A 16,469-nucleotide genomic window follows, 5' to 3' on the forward strand; every position below is an offset into this window, starting at 1 on the left:
CTTTCGTGTCCCTAGTATATGATCTTAAATTGATCACGAACTCAGATAGAAAGTGATCAATATAGATCGAAATGTGTTCCGCCAGGCTCCCTATAGATGACACAATTGGTCTGCCTGGCGGACTAAGAGCATTCTTGTGTACTTTGGGTAAATGGTCGAAACAGGGTGTGATTGGGTTCAATTTTCGCAGGAATAAATACTCTTCTGTTTCTAACATCCCCTTCTCATACCATTTCCTCAACATTTCATGACAGTCCCCAATGCTTTTTTCATATACGCTTTTCTTTATTCTAGCATAAGACTCTTTGTTGTTCAATTGCCTCATTGCTTTTCTATTATATGCCTCCACAGTTTGCAAGACAATATTCCCCCCTTTATCAGAAGGTTTCAAAATTAACATGGGGTCATTGGTTAGATCCTCGATTGCCTTGTATTGTTCTCGCGTAAAGTTACAATCATTTTTATGTCTATTCTCACAGTCATGAATGTTCATAAGGTCTTTAGTGACCCTTTCTACAAAAGTGTCTACAATGTCATTTGGCATTTGAGGAACAAAAGTGGATACTGGCCTGAAGTTCGTTAAGGCACTTCTCTGTTCGATACCCGCAAATCCGGCCGGACTTGCTACTTCCACTGATTCTCTTTGTAGCTCCTCAAGTAACTGTACTGCCGGTACATCCCGTGCTGCTAGAATATCTGTGTCAAGAGCCGGTTGTCTCTTATCACGGCCATCTGTTTTTTGGGGGCGTAACTTAAATTTTTTTTTCGCAACTTTAATTTTCTGGCAAACTTGAAAAGATCAATCCGCGTTTGCGTGTATTCCATTCTCTTCTTGGGGCAAAAGGTCAATCCCAATTGTAGTACTTCCTTCTCAGTCTCTGTAAGAACACGTGGAGTCAAGTTAACAATAGTCAAATTATCGGACAAAGTGTCACTCATCGTCGCCTGTTGTACTTCTTCTTGCTCCTGGTCACCATTGGGGAACCTATTTCTTCTGTTCCAGTACCCCCCTCTCCTGGTTTTCCTGCGTTTCTTAGTTCCAGGGGTTTCCCCCTTATGTTTTTCTGCCATGACTGTCAGATTACTTGAAACTCGTCCTGAAAAATCCCTTGCTTTCTTCCACCACTCCCCTCTTGTTGTAGGTTATCTTCATCTGATTGTTCAGATAAATTTGCATCTGACTCACTTGTTGCCGGTTCAGTGGCAGGCTGCACTGTCGTTTTACTCCGCAATGCTTTCCTCGGGGCATCATACTTTTTAGCAAACGTCAGTATTCTACCTGACGTATAATCACGTTCGTCCCGCTCAAATTTCTCTTGCTTGCGGGTGCGGATTTTGGCTTCATAACTTTTGAGGCGTTCCTTCATCCCCTCTCTTAGAGTCTCTTGCTTTGCGATATCAGTGTCCAAGCCGATTTCACTCTCCAGTTTTGCAATCACCTTCTTGTGATCACTTCAGGCAAATTCTATCAGTATCAGCAACATCCCTTTACTCGAATGTGCAGTATGTTCCGACCACTTTTCAAGGAGGAGCGGGTACGGGTTTTCGTAAGCGGGGACTGTGTATATTCTGAGTCCGTGTGGGACTCTCTCCACTTCCACATAATTCTGCAGTGATGTTCCTTCCCACCACTTACGAATCTCGAGCTCCTAGAGCCGTTCTAAAGCCACAAACTTTGTGGGTTTCTCTTTACTCTCTCGGGGCAAACTCCCCCCGTTGATGGTGCTTTTTTCTTAAACACTTCCAAAGCCGTTTCGTCGCGGTCCACGTCACAGTACATTTTTACGTGTATCTCTTACACCGGTTATCTCCTCAGTTCGTATTTCGGAGATTCAGCCATCTCGCCCTACCCACGGAATGGAATCACTGAGACCGCCACCTCCTCGGTTCTCGTCGTCCCTCCATTCGATTTCATATCCGTTGTCGCGGTGCAAGGAAATAAATACTGCTGCTCCAAACTTGCACCGAGTCCTTGCACTCTCGGGCGGGTGCTCCCCAGCGGATGGTGCCCTCCGCAATATTTTGGCTACAAGATTCCTGCGGTACTCCCCCGCAAAGAAGACAAGCACTCAGGGTGGCGAGCTCAAAGGTTTATTTCAAGAGCTCACGGTGCCCAGACGCGTTTCGGCATTCGCCTTCACACACACTGACGAAGGCAGAACGCCGAAACGTGTCTGTGTGCACCCCCTCCGCTAAATAAAATCTAGCGTGTTGAAACATTCTACCTTTCGAGTGCTGTCAAGTCAAGTCAAGTCAAGTCAAAAGATTTGTATAGCGCGCTACATACCCAGAGGGTCTCAAGGCGCTTGAAGAAGGGTGGGGAGTTACTTGTCGAATATCCACGTTTTGAGTTGCTTTCTGAATGCTAGGTGGTTCTGAGTAAGGCGAAGGTGAGTGGGAAGTGAGTTCCAAGTTTTAGCTGCTAGGTAGGAGAAGGATCTACCTCCCATGGTGGTTTTGTTGATGCGAGGAACAGTGGCAAGGGCTTGGTTGGAGGATCGTAGCTGGCGGGAGGGGGTGTAGAAGGATAGTCGTGTGTTGAGGCATTCGGGTCCGATTTCGTAGAGTGCTTTGTGTGCGTGGGTTAGGAGCCGGAAAGTGATCCTCTTATTGACGGGGAGCCAGTGTAGGTTTTTCAGGTGATCAGAGATGTGTTCTTTACGCGGAATGTCTAATATGAGCCTGGCTGAGGCGTTCTGGATGCATTGTAGTTTTTTCTGGAGTTTTGCGGTGATGCCGGCGTAGAGGGTGTTTCCGTAGTCCAGTCGGCTCGTGACTAGAGCGTGGGTGACTGTTTTTCTAGTTTCGGTAGGGATCCAGCGAAATGTTTTTTTGAGCATGCGAAGAATGTTGAAGCAGGATGAAGAAACGGCGTTGACTTGTCTGTTCATTGAGAGTGAGGAATCCAGGATGACGCCCAGGTTCCGTGCGTGGTCCGTCGGGATGGGTGCTTTTCCAAGGGCCTCTGGCCACCAAGAGTCGTCCCAGGCGGAGGGGGAGGTACCTAAGATGAGGACTTCTGTTTTGTCTGAGTTCAGTTTCAGGCGGCTGTGCTTCATCCATTCGGCTACTTCTTTCATTCCTTCGTGTAGGTTGGTTTTGGCCGTGTTAGGGTCTCTGGTGAGTGATAGGATCAGTTGAGTGTCGTCGGCGTAGGAGATGATGTTGAGGTTATGTTGGCGTGCGATGGTCGCGAGGGGGCTCATGTAAACGTTGAAGAGGGTGGGACTGAGCGAGGACCCTTGAGGTACTCCGCAGATGACTTCAGTAGCCTCTGACTTGAATGGTGGAAGGCGGACTCTCTGGGTTCTTCCGGAGAGGAACGAGGTGATCCATTCCAGTGCTTTTCCTTGGATTCCGATGTTTTTGAGGCGCTGTAGAAGGGTGCTATGGCAGACTGTGTCGAAGGCTGCGGAGAGGTCGAGGAGGATGAGGGCGACTGTGTCTCCATTGTCCAGTAGAGTTCGAATGTCGTCTGTTGCTGCGATGAGGGCGGTTTCGGTGCTGTGCTTGGCTCGGAAGCCGGACTGTGAGGAGTCGAGTGATTTGTTGGTTTCGAGGAATGCGGCGAGCTGGTTGTTGACAGCTTTCTCAATGACTTTGGCCGGGAATGGAAGGAGTGAGATAGGCCGATAGTTTTTGAGTTCGGTGGGGTCAGCTGTGGGTTTCTTCAGGAGGGCGCTGAGTTCGGCATGTTTCCAGCTTTCCGGGAAGATTGCGGAGTTGAGGGAGCAGTTGATGACGTCTCGGAGGTGCGGTGCAATAATGGAGTCTGCTTTGTTAAAGATGTGGTGAGGGCAAGGGTCTGTGGGGGATCCTGAGTGGATAGAGTTCATCAGACGGATGGTGTCCTCGGTGGAGATTGGCTTCCAGTCATTGAGGATGTTCAGGGGGGGTGGGGGTCCTGCAGGGGATTGGGTGGGTTGGTCTCCGGGTTGGTTGTCAAAGCTGTTGTGGATGTCTGCAATTTTGTTGTGGAAGAATGAGGCTAGGGAGTCGCAGAGGGCTTGAGAGGGGGTGATGTCGTTGGAGTTGGCAGAGGGGTTGGTAAATTCCTTGACGATGTTGAATAATTCCTTGCTGTTGTGGGCGTTATCTAGACGGTCCTTGAAGGCTGCTTTCTTGGCATTTCGGATTAGTTGGTGGTGTATGCGGGTGGCGTTTTTGAAGGCGTCCTTGGTGCTGGTGGTTGGGTCTTTTTTCCAGGCCTTCTTGAGGGAGCGACAGAGTTTCTTGGATTTCTTAAGGTCTTGTTCTTCTATCAAGCTTGGAAGGATTTTGAGCAATATATATATATATACACATATATATATATCCATCGCATGCAGGCACACCATTTTGAGAGGAACCACACGGCAAATGTAGTTCAGTGAGGCTTTAATGGCACAATGCTGGTACAGGGTGAAGCGGCAGTTCTTTCACATAAAATAAAGCGCCGGACGCGTTTCGAGACTCCTCATCTCTTCATCTGCGGCGTCAAAATGTCAGTTAGGGCAGGTTCCTCTAGGCACTGACACACACCTGCGTTAATGCCTGCCTCCAAGGCGTGGCTAAACGCACGGCCTCCTGGATATCGTAGTGCGTGTCTGCATTTTCCCAAGTGGGTTTGGCCTGTCCTCCAAATGGCACCAATTGTAACCCCATCGGGCATGTGGAAGAGCAACCGTCACTCTATGCCCTGCTCTGCGTGTGTCACTCCTGGTAAGCGAGCGCCGTCCTGCTCCGGCTGCCAGCTTACTTGCCGTTTCTGGAGGTCCCAAATGTCACACCGGACATGCAGGTAGAACCGCTGACTCGCGGGGGCTCCATCTCCCGACTATGTCAGCCGTTAAAAATCCATCGCATGCAGGCACACCATTTTGAGGGGAACCACACGGCAAATGTAGTTCAGTGAGGCTTTAATGGCACACTGCTGGTACAGGGTGAAGCAGCAGTTCTTTCACATAAAATAAAGCGCCGGACGCGTTTCGAGACTCCTCATCTCTTCATCTGCGGCGTCAAAATGTCAGTTAGGGCAGGTTCCTCTAGGCACTGACACACACCTGCGTTAATGCATGCCTCCAAGGCGTGGCTAAACGCACGGCCTCCTGGATATCGTAGTGCGTGTCTGCATTTTCACTTTTAGACTCCAAAAACGCCACTTCCAATTCCACCCAGGACCGGCGAAGCAAGGTAGGAGACGGACCACTGAAATTCACAGATCCTTTATTGCAATGTCAGCTGGCAAAACAGGAGGGCAATACGCGTTTCGGGCTCCACGAGCCCTTGTTCACATGCAAAGATCTAGTCAAACTTTTTTGTTTTTATAATGCTTAGTGACTTGTTTAAGCCACACCTTCAATGTTGTCACATGACCATAGACATAGAAAACATGGTATGTTTTGAGATATTTCTTGTGCAAATACGCAAAATAAGTTAGATACATATATATAACGTACCAAGACAATTTTAAATTCATAAATGACATTTTTTTTTTTTTTAAAGAAACAGGTCTTGGAGCGAAGTTTGTAAACATATGACTGGATAAATCCATAAAATGTTATGTCTTAGAGTATATAGTGAAAGTCTTCAACATTTGCAGAGGCAAAACAAGATATCAAAGTGCAAATAACAGTGCTGCTAGATCAAAGTCTAGTTGTGCAAAAAGCAGTAACACACGTGTTCAGGGAGAGCGAATATGTGTAGTGTACACAAAGCATGATAAAGTGACCCTTGTATAAAAATGCAATGATGCTTATATCAACAATTAGGATAAAATCACAATTTTGTCATTTAGAAAGCAATATTAAAACATTCCATACAGGTATAAAAATATTATCATGTTAAAAGTGATAAAAACACCCCTTAAAAAGTGCTAAAATGTGTAAAATGTGATAATATGAATATACAAAAGGAAGTGAAGAGTTCCTTGAGTTGGTTGCCGTGACTAACAAGGAACTTGACTAACCACGGAAACTGTCATATGTAGAAACAGATATCATTTAGATCAATACATCGGACAATATGTCAATGGGAATGTTGTCTAGGTAACAGGGAACCTGACTACCTAGACGGATGTTAAAGACAGCACTGTCCAATACGGCATCAGAGCTGTATAAGGAGTCAGAGAAAATTGCGTAGATCATCAGTATTATTTAGCCCGTTCGTATATATTTGTGGCAGAAGGACGTCTTGTAGCAATCCAGCAACAAAGGACGAGGCAAACCCAAATCTGGTGCGTTGAAATTTTATTGTGCTCTACACCATTCCGCCATAACGCGTTTCTGCCTGAAGAGGCCTCGATCACATGATAACATACAAAAAGTACAAAATGCCAAAATTATGGACATAAAAGACATACTGTCTTATTTTTACAAAGCGCAAAGTCTACACAAACAATTAAAGACTGATTGAATAAATTCAGTTATTCAGAAAGCACAGGTCTGTGAGTCTGTTGTACTTATCAGCAATTTAGAATAAATATAAAACATATAAATAGATAAATAAATATGTTTAAAATTATATAAATATTCCACAACATTACTGATAAAATTGCTGTTAATGAAAAATCACATGACTAAAATAGTCGCGAGACCTAAACAAAGCACCCACACATGAGTGTGGGACTTCAATCTTCGGGTGCTTTTCGTTTGGATTATGTAGCGGCCAACCCTGGTCGCGGAGGCCCCTGCCGCGGAAGTGCGGATCCGGCGCCATCACGAATATGGTGCCAAAGGAACATCGTGTCATTTTGCAAGGGAGAAAGAAACAGCAGGGCAGCATTTTCGTGGTGAGATAGCATCCCACTGTGGAAATAAAACTGTATAAAGAGACTTGGCAGCAGTACCTACTATAGGTTTACTATTTTGAAGACTCCAAGTACCAGAAAGAATTGAGCGAACACGCCCATAGGGCGGGACAACAATTCAAAACTTCTTTAATACTCACCTGTTATGCTGCCTCACTCAAGAAGCCATCCCCGTGATCAAAGGCGGGAGGACGCCTGAAACGCGTAAGGGAGTTTGATGGCAAACTAATCAGCTGTACCCATGGAATTGATGAGCCATGCTGCCTGGCAAAATAAATAATTTGAAACAATGAGTGTGGGGCTTATATATATATATATATATGTCCCCAGTTTGGCTCCGGTTTGGCAGACCCCTGGCGCTGCTTAACTCCGGTGCGTGATCCTCGGCCGAGCCCAGCCTTAATTAATTGTGTCCAACTCTCCTCCGAGAAGAAGAAATGAAAACGCACTCCTGGTGTCAATTAGTTTTCCTTCGATTTATTTACCAAATGGCATTCAGTTATTCAGCAAAAAGCACCGACGCGTTTCGCTGTGCACTCACAGCTTTCTCACGGTCAATACAACAAACATTAGTGAGCCCCTCCTATTTCAATAGGGTGCCGCCAAAAACATTTACAAAACGTCACTTCCTGTGTTTGTAATAGAAGTGACATGGGAATTGTAGTTCTTATTATCATCTAGACTACTATTTTATAATTGATGCGAGTTAAGCCAGGGAATGTTACATATAAGTCATGTAGTCAAACTTTTTAAAAAATCAAGTAACTGATTGTTAAAAAGCGCATAATTAACGCATCTTTTTATGACAACCCGTGAGTGCCCTCCAGTGGGCTCCCGCTCCCTTGATATGCATATGACTTTACTGCCCTCTAGTGGGCTGGTCGTCTGTTATTTGCCCTCCAGTGGGCATACCTGTAAATGGACGTTTTGTAAATGTTTTTGGCGGCACCCTATTGAAATAGGAGGGGCTCACTAATGCCAAACCGGAGCCAAACTGGGGACATTAACATAGAGCGGACCCGGTGAACACCAACAAAGAAAACACCAAGTGTCAACGAGGACGTACCCTGGGAAAACAAACACGAACCGGCGGACCAGCATCGGAAGGTGAAGGTAAGCACGGGGAAGGTTTGTCGGACCAGGAGGGTGCAATTAACGTGACACATAAAAAGAATATTCAATTGTTGGTTTACTTTGCAACTAAGGATTGTTCAGTCACCGAGTAAAATACCGCAGGATAGATTGAATGTCCAATCAGCGGAACGAATTTAAACTACGATAGTGACACAGCAAACAACCAAGTTGCACGGAGTCAATTTCCTGGATTACTTTCAAATTCCCTGTTGAGCAACAAACGGGGGATACAAATTTGGCAATTATATTCAGTTTTTCAGTTTATGAGTCAAAGTTAACCAAATGGATAGAAGGGAAGCCAAGAGAACTGAACTATTGGACGCTGCCTTCTTTGAACAAAGGACAAGCACAACTAACAAGGATAGAAATAAACAGGATAATTCCAAGACGGACACGAGGAGCAAAATAAAACTGTGGGAAAGGCTGAGCAAAAAGGAAATAAATAAGTGGTGGGAACTCATCACACTCAAAAAATAGTAGTAATACTAGTAAAAAGAGTCCCCCGAGGCTTACGCTCATCATTAATGCCGAGTCAACAAGATGTTTCGGATGCATTATTGAAAGAATGGGGAGATCATCTCCTGGGTTCCTCTCTCAGCCTGATCACAATTTTGGTGAAACATCTGGAGGAGTCCTTGGGGAAAATCAAGGAAGAATTGGCTGAACTAGAAAAAGATCTAGCAACCATAGAAATGAGCCCGGAAATGTCAAAACTAAGAGAAGACCTAGAAAAATACGTGGACAAACATGAAGAGATTGTGAGAAATCGGAAACAATCTAAGTTTCAACGGGATGCTGATGACTACACATATGGGAGAATATTTACCTATGCAAGGAAATTTGACATTTTTAAAAGCCAAGGAGAGAAAGGGTCAGGAGCAACAAGTGAGACTTCTCTAATGTCTACAGGTACATCGGAAGACGGATCGGAGATTGGAGATCAAGCCACAAAAGATTTTTTAGGCGACATGAGACTGGTTTTGAAACAAAGATCGTGGGAACTAAACCAGCCTCAAACAGCAAGAGGAAGAGGAAGAGGCCGGAGATGGGTACCAAAATCAGGCACAACACCAAGAAACCAACAAGAAGAAGCCAAAGGAGAAAGTGGCCCCCAAAATGTGGGAACAGAAACCAGATCAATGCGCAGGAAAAATCAGAAATAGATTGGCAAGAAATATCTGACAAGAAAGAAGAATTAGAAATACTAAATTTATCCAACAGGACAATCAACGACAATGAGATCGCACTTTTGAAAAAAGGCATTAACTTTTGCCCATCTGAACCTATGGACCTGGCACAAACCCGAATTGATGTATATAAATACATAAGAAAAATAAAATTGGCAAAAGTGTTTGAGGAAAATGAACAAATGTCAAAATTCACTAAACAAAAGCAGGACAAACGACTAACAGGAATAGATGAAGAACGAGGTCTAACAACTAAAGATATTCCAGCATTAGTATTATTAACAAACTTAGATGTAATGGATGAAGAAGAACCAATCTCGGAATCAGGAGTATGTCCACAAAAAGGAGCAGGACTAAGTGGTATGAAAAGACCCTCAAAATTCTACCCACAATTACCACCAGGTAATAAAATTGATATATTCCAGGAGGCGATCACCAAAGAAATCTATAAAATCAAGGGAATAAGATATAAAGATAACCTTAAAAAGGAAGAGAGAATGGCATTGAAGGATTTGACAGAGGATAAAAGTATAACCATAAAAATGGCGGACAAAGGAGGCAATGTGGTCATCCTAAATACAAAGGATTACGTAGCAGAGGCTCAGCATCAACTGGGAGATAAGAGCTACTACAGAAAATTGGATAATAACCCTGCTGAACTATTCAAAAAGAAATTAGATGACAAACTCAAAGCCTGGACAGAACAAAACCTATTAGATCTGGATGAGGAGAAGTTCCTAACAACGGACCACGCAATACTCGCCACAATATACTTTCTTCCGAAAGTCCATAAAAACCCACGAAAACCACCAGGGCGTCCTATTGTCTCTTCCAAAGGATCACTCATGGAACCGATAGCCAATTATATTGATTTTTTCTAATGCCCTTCGTAACCAATTTAAGTTCCTACCTACGCGATACCACAGACTTGTTAAAACAACTGGAAGAATTACCATGGCAACCTAATTATATGCTTGTCACCATGGACGTAGTATCATTATATACTAACATTGAAAATGATATTGGACTAAACGCCTGTGCTTACTTCTTAAAAGACCGGGATATACAATTTAAAAGACACAACCAAATGTTAATGGAAATGATTGAATTGTGCTTGACCCAAAATACATTTTTGTTTGGAGAAGAGTTATTTCAGCAAGTCAAGGGATGTGCTATGGGCTTCGCCTTCAGTCCGGCATATGCATGTCTTACAATGGGGTGGTTCGAACAACAAATTGCCTGGCACCCTGACAATGATTTTTATGTGAACAAAATTGCCAAATGGGTCAGATACATTGATGACCTTCTCATTGTCTGGGAAGGTACGAGTCAAGAATTTGAAGCATATTTCCAAATCTTAAACTCATCCAGTACCAACTTAAGATTCACATACAACATCGACAAAACAAAAGCGATATTCCTGGATACGGAAATTTACATCCACAATGACCGAGTAGAAACGACTCTACACAGGAAAGAGACTGCAACAAACTCAACATTACATGCAAGCAGCTTTCACACACCTTCGGTGGTACAAAATATTCCGTATGGGGAATTCTTAAGATTGCGAAGGATCTGCTCGGAAGATAAAGAATGGAAAAAGACAAGCTTTGAAATGGCACAAAGGTTCATAAACAGAGGATATAACAAAAAAGTCATTGAGAGATGTTGGAAAAGAGCAAACAATAAAGTAAGAAGGGAAGCACTCACATCCAAAAAGAAAAATACTGAACAAAACATACAAACAAATGACAGAAAAATAAGATTGATCCTTGACTATACGAGGAAATCTAAACAAATTGTCAATATAATCAGGAAAAATTGGAAATTGCTACAATTAGATCCTGTTACAAGCAAAATAGTGGGCAAGCACCCAGAAGTAACATATAGAAGATCAAGAAATCTAAAAGACAGATTAATACAGAGCCATTACAGAGACAACACCAAAAAAAAGAAAGGCATACAGTGGATGAAAACAAAAGGTTTCATCAAATGTCAACACAGCAAGGTGTGTCAAATAGCGGTGAATAAAAAGGAAGTGACAATGCCTAACAACAAAACATGGAAAATAAAAGAACTCATAAATTGTGTAAGCACTCATGTGGTATACGTGATAGAATGCCCGTGCGCACTCAAATACATCGGGAGCACTAAAAAGGAATTTAAAAAAAGAATTCTGGAACATGCGAGAGCGACAGTGAATAAAGATCGTAATAACGCTGTGGCCAAGCACATGGAACAACTGCATAATGGAGACTGGACACTTCTCAAGTTCTATGCCTTGGAAACAATCCTCCCACATGATAGAGGGGGGGACCGAGAAAAAACCTTAAGATGCCGAGAGTCACGACAAATTTTTAATTTCAGGACGATGACTCCGACAGGCCTTAACCAAAGTGAAGAACTTTATGTACATTTATGAATTTTGACTCTTTACTTTGAACTATGATCCTTTGTTTCAATGCAGACGGAATGGACAATAGAATTCAGTGTGTTGTGGAATACAAGTGGGAATGTGGTTCAAGAGACTATGAGGGATTATGTGATTATGAAACAGTGTTGTAACGATTGTCACGGAATCAGATAGATCTGTCAATGATACATAGTATGCAGGTATGCCCACTGGAGGGCAAATAACAGACGACCAGCCCACTAGAGGGCAGTAAAGTCATATGCATATCAACGGAGCGGGAGCCCACTGGAGGGCACTCACGGGTTGTCATAAAAAGATGCGTTAATTATGCGCTTTTTAACAATCAGTTACTTGATGTATAAAAAGTTTGACTACATGACTTATATGTAACATTCCCTGGCTTAACTCGCATCAATTATAAAATAGTAGTCTAGATGATAATAAGAACTACAATTCCCATGTCACTTCTATTACAAACACAGGAAGTGACGTTATGTAAATGTTTTTGGCGGCACCCTATTGAAATAGGAGGGGCTCACTAATGTTTGTTGTATTGACCGTGAGAAAGCTGTGAGTGCACAGCGAAACGCGTCGGTGCTTTTTGCTGAATAACTGAATGCCATTTGGTAAATAAATCGAAGGAAAATTAATTGACACCGGGAGTGCGGAGAGTTGGAATATATATATATATATATATATATATATATATATATATATATATATTCCACGCCACTTCCAATCCCCCACGTGGACCGGCGAAGCGTTAACCGGGAGACGGACCACTGGATCAGTTACAGGTTCTTTATTTCAAAGGTACAGCTGGTAAAAGTGCATAGATATATAGATATATATGGATATATATGCAAAAAGGAAGGAGAGAACTCTGGGTAGTTCTCAAGTTTAGGTGGAAAGTAGCTTTTATATATATCTATCTATATATGATCAAGGGCGGCATTTGTGTTGTACACGGAATAAACTAACGCAAAGTACCTGATTGGGTCCGTGTCTGTTTTTTACCGACGGAAAACTGGAAGAGTGAAACGGATATATATATATATATATATATATATATAGATATATATATATATATATATATATATATATATATATATATATATTCACTGTAAGCATACTCCAGTTAAGGGAAGACACCCATGCTCTCAGCATCAGCAGAGCCAGACGCGTTTCAGGATCACTCCCTTTTTCAAAGGCTTTTCTGCAGTTGAATGACAGCCCGCTGCACGACCATAAGCGTACGTCCCTCCTATATTTCCATGTCAACAATTACACTCAGGTGAGTTCAACATCACAAATGCATTCTGGGGCTGATCGTTCGTAAAATAGAACCCAAGTGGGCTGCAGGCAGTCCATTCAACCACATATTAAAACATCATAGGGGCACAGGCAAAGTTCTTACCCGTTTGAATTTCATGCTAATCAGTCCAACTCCGCTGATACAACGCACCAGCAGCGGGACCGCTAACTTCTGCGGCAGTGCTTCCTTCGACCGGGTCGGTATATATGCACACATCGGATTCAAATTTCGTCAAATTCCACAAACAAGCGGAGCCAACTCAACTGAGGACATAGACACTCAACTGAGGACACAGACACACACGTTGTATCACACTTTTACCTTTTCATCTAATGGACAGAGTTAATATGAAGTTATGGTTAGCTGTGGTCATAACACCTTAGTATATACATGTTTTAAAGACAGCTGACATTCACTTAAAATCCCAACTGAAGTGCACCTCTGGTTGCAAAATTAAGCTGAAAAAACCTTTTAAGGTTTCCAGAAATTATAAGCTCGCAAACCATAGCTTGCACACCTGTGATGCAAACCATAGGTCACACAGGCGACATTTATAATGTGAAGTACTGCCATGAGGCTACTCCATCTACCTGTCCTGTGAGAAGTGATACCAAAAAATCATTCAACTTTGCATGGGGGTTGGTGGTCCTTTACTGTATGTATAAATCAGGCAAAACAACTCTTTTTCACAATGATAATTTACTTACAGGACACAGCAACGATACTCGTAGACTTGTTGTGGCAATTTCACTATCAGGGTCTGCTGTAAGTTTTTCTTTAACTAAAAAGAAAAAAAAAGTAACAGTGACTATAAGTGTAGGCACTGGAAAGAGTAAACAAAATAATGGACTGTTGTGCACTGGTTACTTAGTAACATATAATATACTGAGGTAATCAACTCACATGCTTTAACCTGGAATGTTGCAAAAACAACAGTTGATGGACAGAATGCAGAACAATGTCATACATTCACCCCAGTACAGAGATCTGGGCCTAAATCCATTGTTTTTTTTGGTCACCACACCACCCCAGTTCAGACATGGCCATATGCAAATCAGCCTTGACCCTGTGCCTCATGGGAACAGTCCAGCCTGAACTGCCAAGCCATGTCTTCCCTGGACCGGAATCAAGCCACCTAGGACCGGTTTCTGACTGGCGTGGAGAGCACGGGACTCACGTTGTTCTGCATTCTGTCCATCAACTGTTGTTTTTTGCATTAACCTGGAATGTTAGAATGTTATATAAAATGTAAATATTTAATCTAGGGGCTGTTGGGTGATGACTTGCAGAGCAGTTGAAGGAAGAGGTTGTTGCCTATAGTCCATCTGGGAAGTTGGCAAGTAATGGATATCAACATACAACACAGACCAACAGGGCTCCTTAACAGCTGTACCCATAAGAAGTGCCAGTGTAGCTTTAAGGTGTCCCCTGAAATAGACATACTCGAAAAGTGGGAGTTGTGCCACCTTGGAGGCACACAACTAAGCTGAGAGTTATAGTGGAACATGAAACCAGGAGAAGCTCACCTAAATGGCCAAAGAAGGAGAGGTTAAAGATGATGGCATGATCCGGTACAGAGATATGCTGCCAAGTTCTTGAGATGTTAATCATACCCAGCAAAGCATGTAGAACTAGGAGAAGGATGTACATGCTGTAACCAGGATAGGACATAGACACCTCACCAAACTGCAGCTACACCAACAGAGGAGGTAGTCAGGGATTGGATGATCCACGTGCTACCAGAGAACAAATTTGAAGTCATGAAGAGGGAGTTCCGAGAGCTCTCATTACACGACAGAGCGCTCTGAAGAGGCATTATATAAGCCAGTTATTTGCAGATAGCCAAAGGTGGATTGTATTATGTAGGGTTAACGCAGTTAAGGTCTAGGTGGTGTAAGATCTCTGTTGTTGGCAAGACAAGATAAATGTAAAAAAACAGTAAGAGTGCTTTGGCGCCACCCAAAGCGTGATTTACATGGGTACTGAGGTGGTTAATTGCAACTCTCTATCAATTTGCTTGATTGAGCACCATGGTGGGCAAGAGCAATACAGCAATAATGAGCAGTTGGGCTGGGACACCAAAATAAGACGAAGTACAATCAGAGATGTTAAGGGACAAAGGCCAGTTAGACAGTGTTGAGAATACTACTACACAATAGTCGCTATCTGGTAGAATGTATGTTAGTAAAACGGATCTCCAGCAAGGCAGTTATGCAGAGCCAGAATGCAGTAGTGGAAGCGGAAGATGGTGATCATCTAGGAGCAATCTAGTTACATGGGGACACCGATTCGAAAAACTACTGTAGCAAGTAACACCAACAGAAAACCTCCCTTGATGGCTAAAGTGGGTAATGCTATAGGAAGGGCAACACATGCAACCTTAGCAACTGGACCGTTAGTGTTGAATTCCACAGTATTTTACAAAACATTATTCTACTATACTATTTTTGATATGTGGAGAAGTGTGGCTCAGGGGTTAGAGGCGGCAGACCCGGAAGCTGAGATCGGCCCTGGACCAGGGTTCAATTCCCCGCCTCGGTGGGTCTTGGGCTCAAAAATTCCACGGACTCGATAATTCTCGCTCCGGTGCCTTCTCGACTCACGGGTTCACACTCTGCGACTCTGGGCAATAGCTTGCTTAATCTCCACAACGGCCCCTCGCGGCGGGATGCCTGGCTTTCACCTTGTGGACACCCTGCGGGGGTTATCTCACAGGGGAATACCGGGACGGGTTCCCTAAGCAAGCGCCGATAAACCCACTGCGGGTAGCTGTGCGCTATATAAGCTCAAATACATTTACATATATAAGCTCAAATACACATACATAGGAGTTGGATTGTTAAGGAAAGTGGTTCTGATCATATTTTTTTAGTTTAGCTTTTTTATTTAAATAAATGAGCTTCTGACTTGCCTCACTGCATATGCCCCTATTATCAACACCCCAAGAAAAGCAGGCAGTAGTAATTCTGAATATATTTGGATTTGAGAAAAATAATACAAAAGGCACTGTAGTTGTTATAAATGACAGAGAGAGGCAAGATATTTTATCTGCTGATTGGGCGACCCTGCTAAATACGTTTGACATGTACTTGTAACATTTGCTCAATGGTAATAAAACACATCTCACTTGTTCTTGTGTTACTCATACAATCTGCTATCTGACCTGTCCCAAACAATTAAATGCAACCTTTATGGATGTAATATATATCCAAAATGTGCTCTGCTATATTTTAGGAAATGCAGTAGTCTCAGATTTACTGAACACTAATTCATACCAAAGAAAGCTAGGCATTCTAAAGATATACCCTATAAAGAACAGAATGCGTCAAATGGTACTAAGTTGGTTCTCATCAATACGAAAAGAAATCTAAACAAGCATTGAAAATGCAATAGGTCTCGCCCTTGATTAAGTTAAATCCATTTGCTTTGCTAATGGTATTGTATAGCAAAGCAAATGGCTTTAACTTAATAAAAGGCGAAACCTATTGCAATTTTTTAATGGAGCGGATTCCACCCCCCCCCCCCCCTTTAGAACACAAAACTGCGCATGCACATTGCGGGCCTTAAAATATGCCCCCTTTTGCTACACAGGGTGCACAGTTCCTGTTTACATAAACCTTAGCAGTATTTTTT

At 42.9% G+C, this 16,469-nt stretch overlaps 1 protein-coding gene across 3 annotated transcripts in view; it reads right to left on the minus strand.

The window, feature by feature from the left end:
* PIAS2 (protein inhibitor of activated STAT 2) overlaps positions 1-16,469 on the minus strand; it is a 515,220-nt gene that overhangs the window by 256,647 nt on the left and 242,104 nt on the right. For all 3 annotated transcript variants that reach the window (XM_086960351.1, XM_086960352.1, XM_086960354.1), the window contains one exon: positions 13,544-13,617. In XM_086960351.1, the coding sequence (XP_086816477.1) occupies positions 13,544-13,617 (74 nt within the window). The remainder of the gene's footprint in view (positions 1-13,543; positions 13,618-16,469) is intronic.

This window comes from Lissotriton vulgaris, chromosome 3_1, assembly GCF_964263255.1.
Source record: "Lissotriton vulgaris chromosome 3_1, aLisVul1.2, whole genome shotgun sequence".
In the NCBI taxonomy this organism is placed as follows: Eukaryota; Metazoa; Chordata; class Amphibia; order Caudata; family Salamandridae; genus Lissotriton; species Lissotriton vulgaris.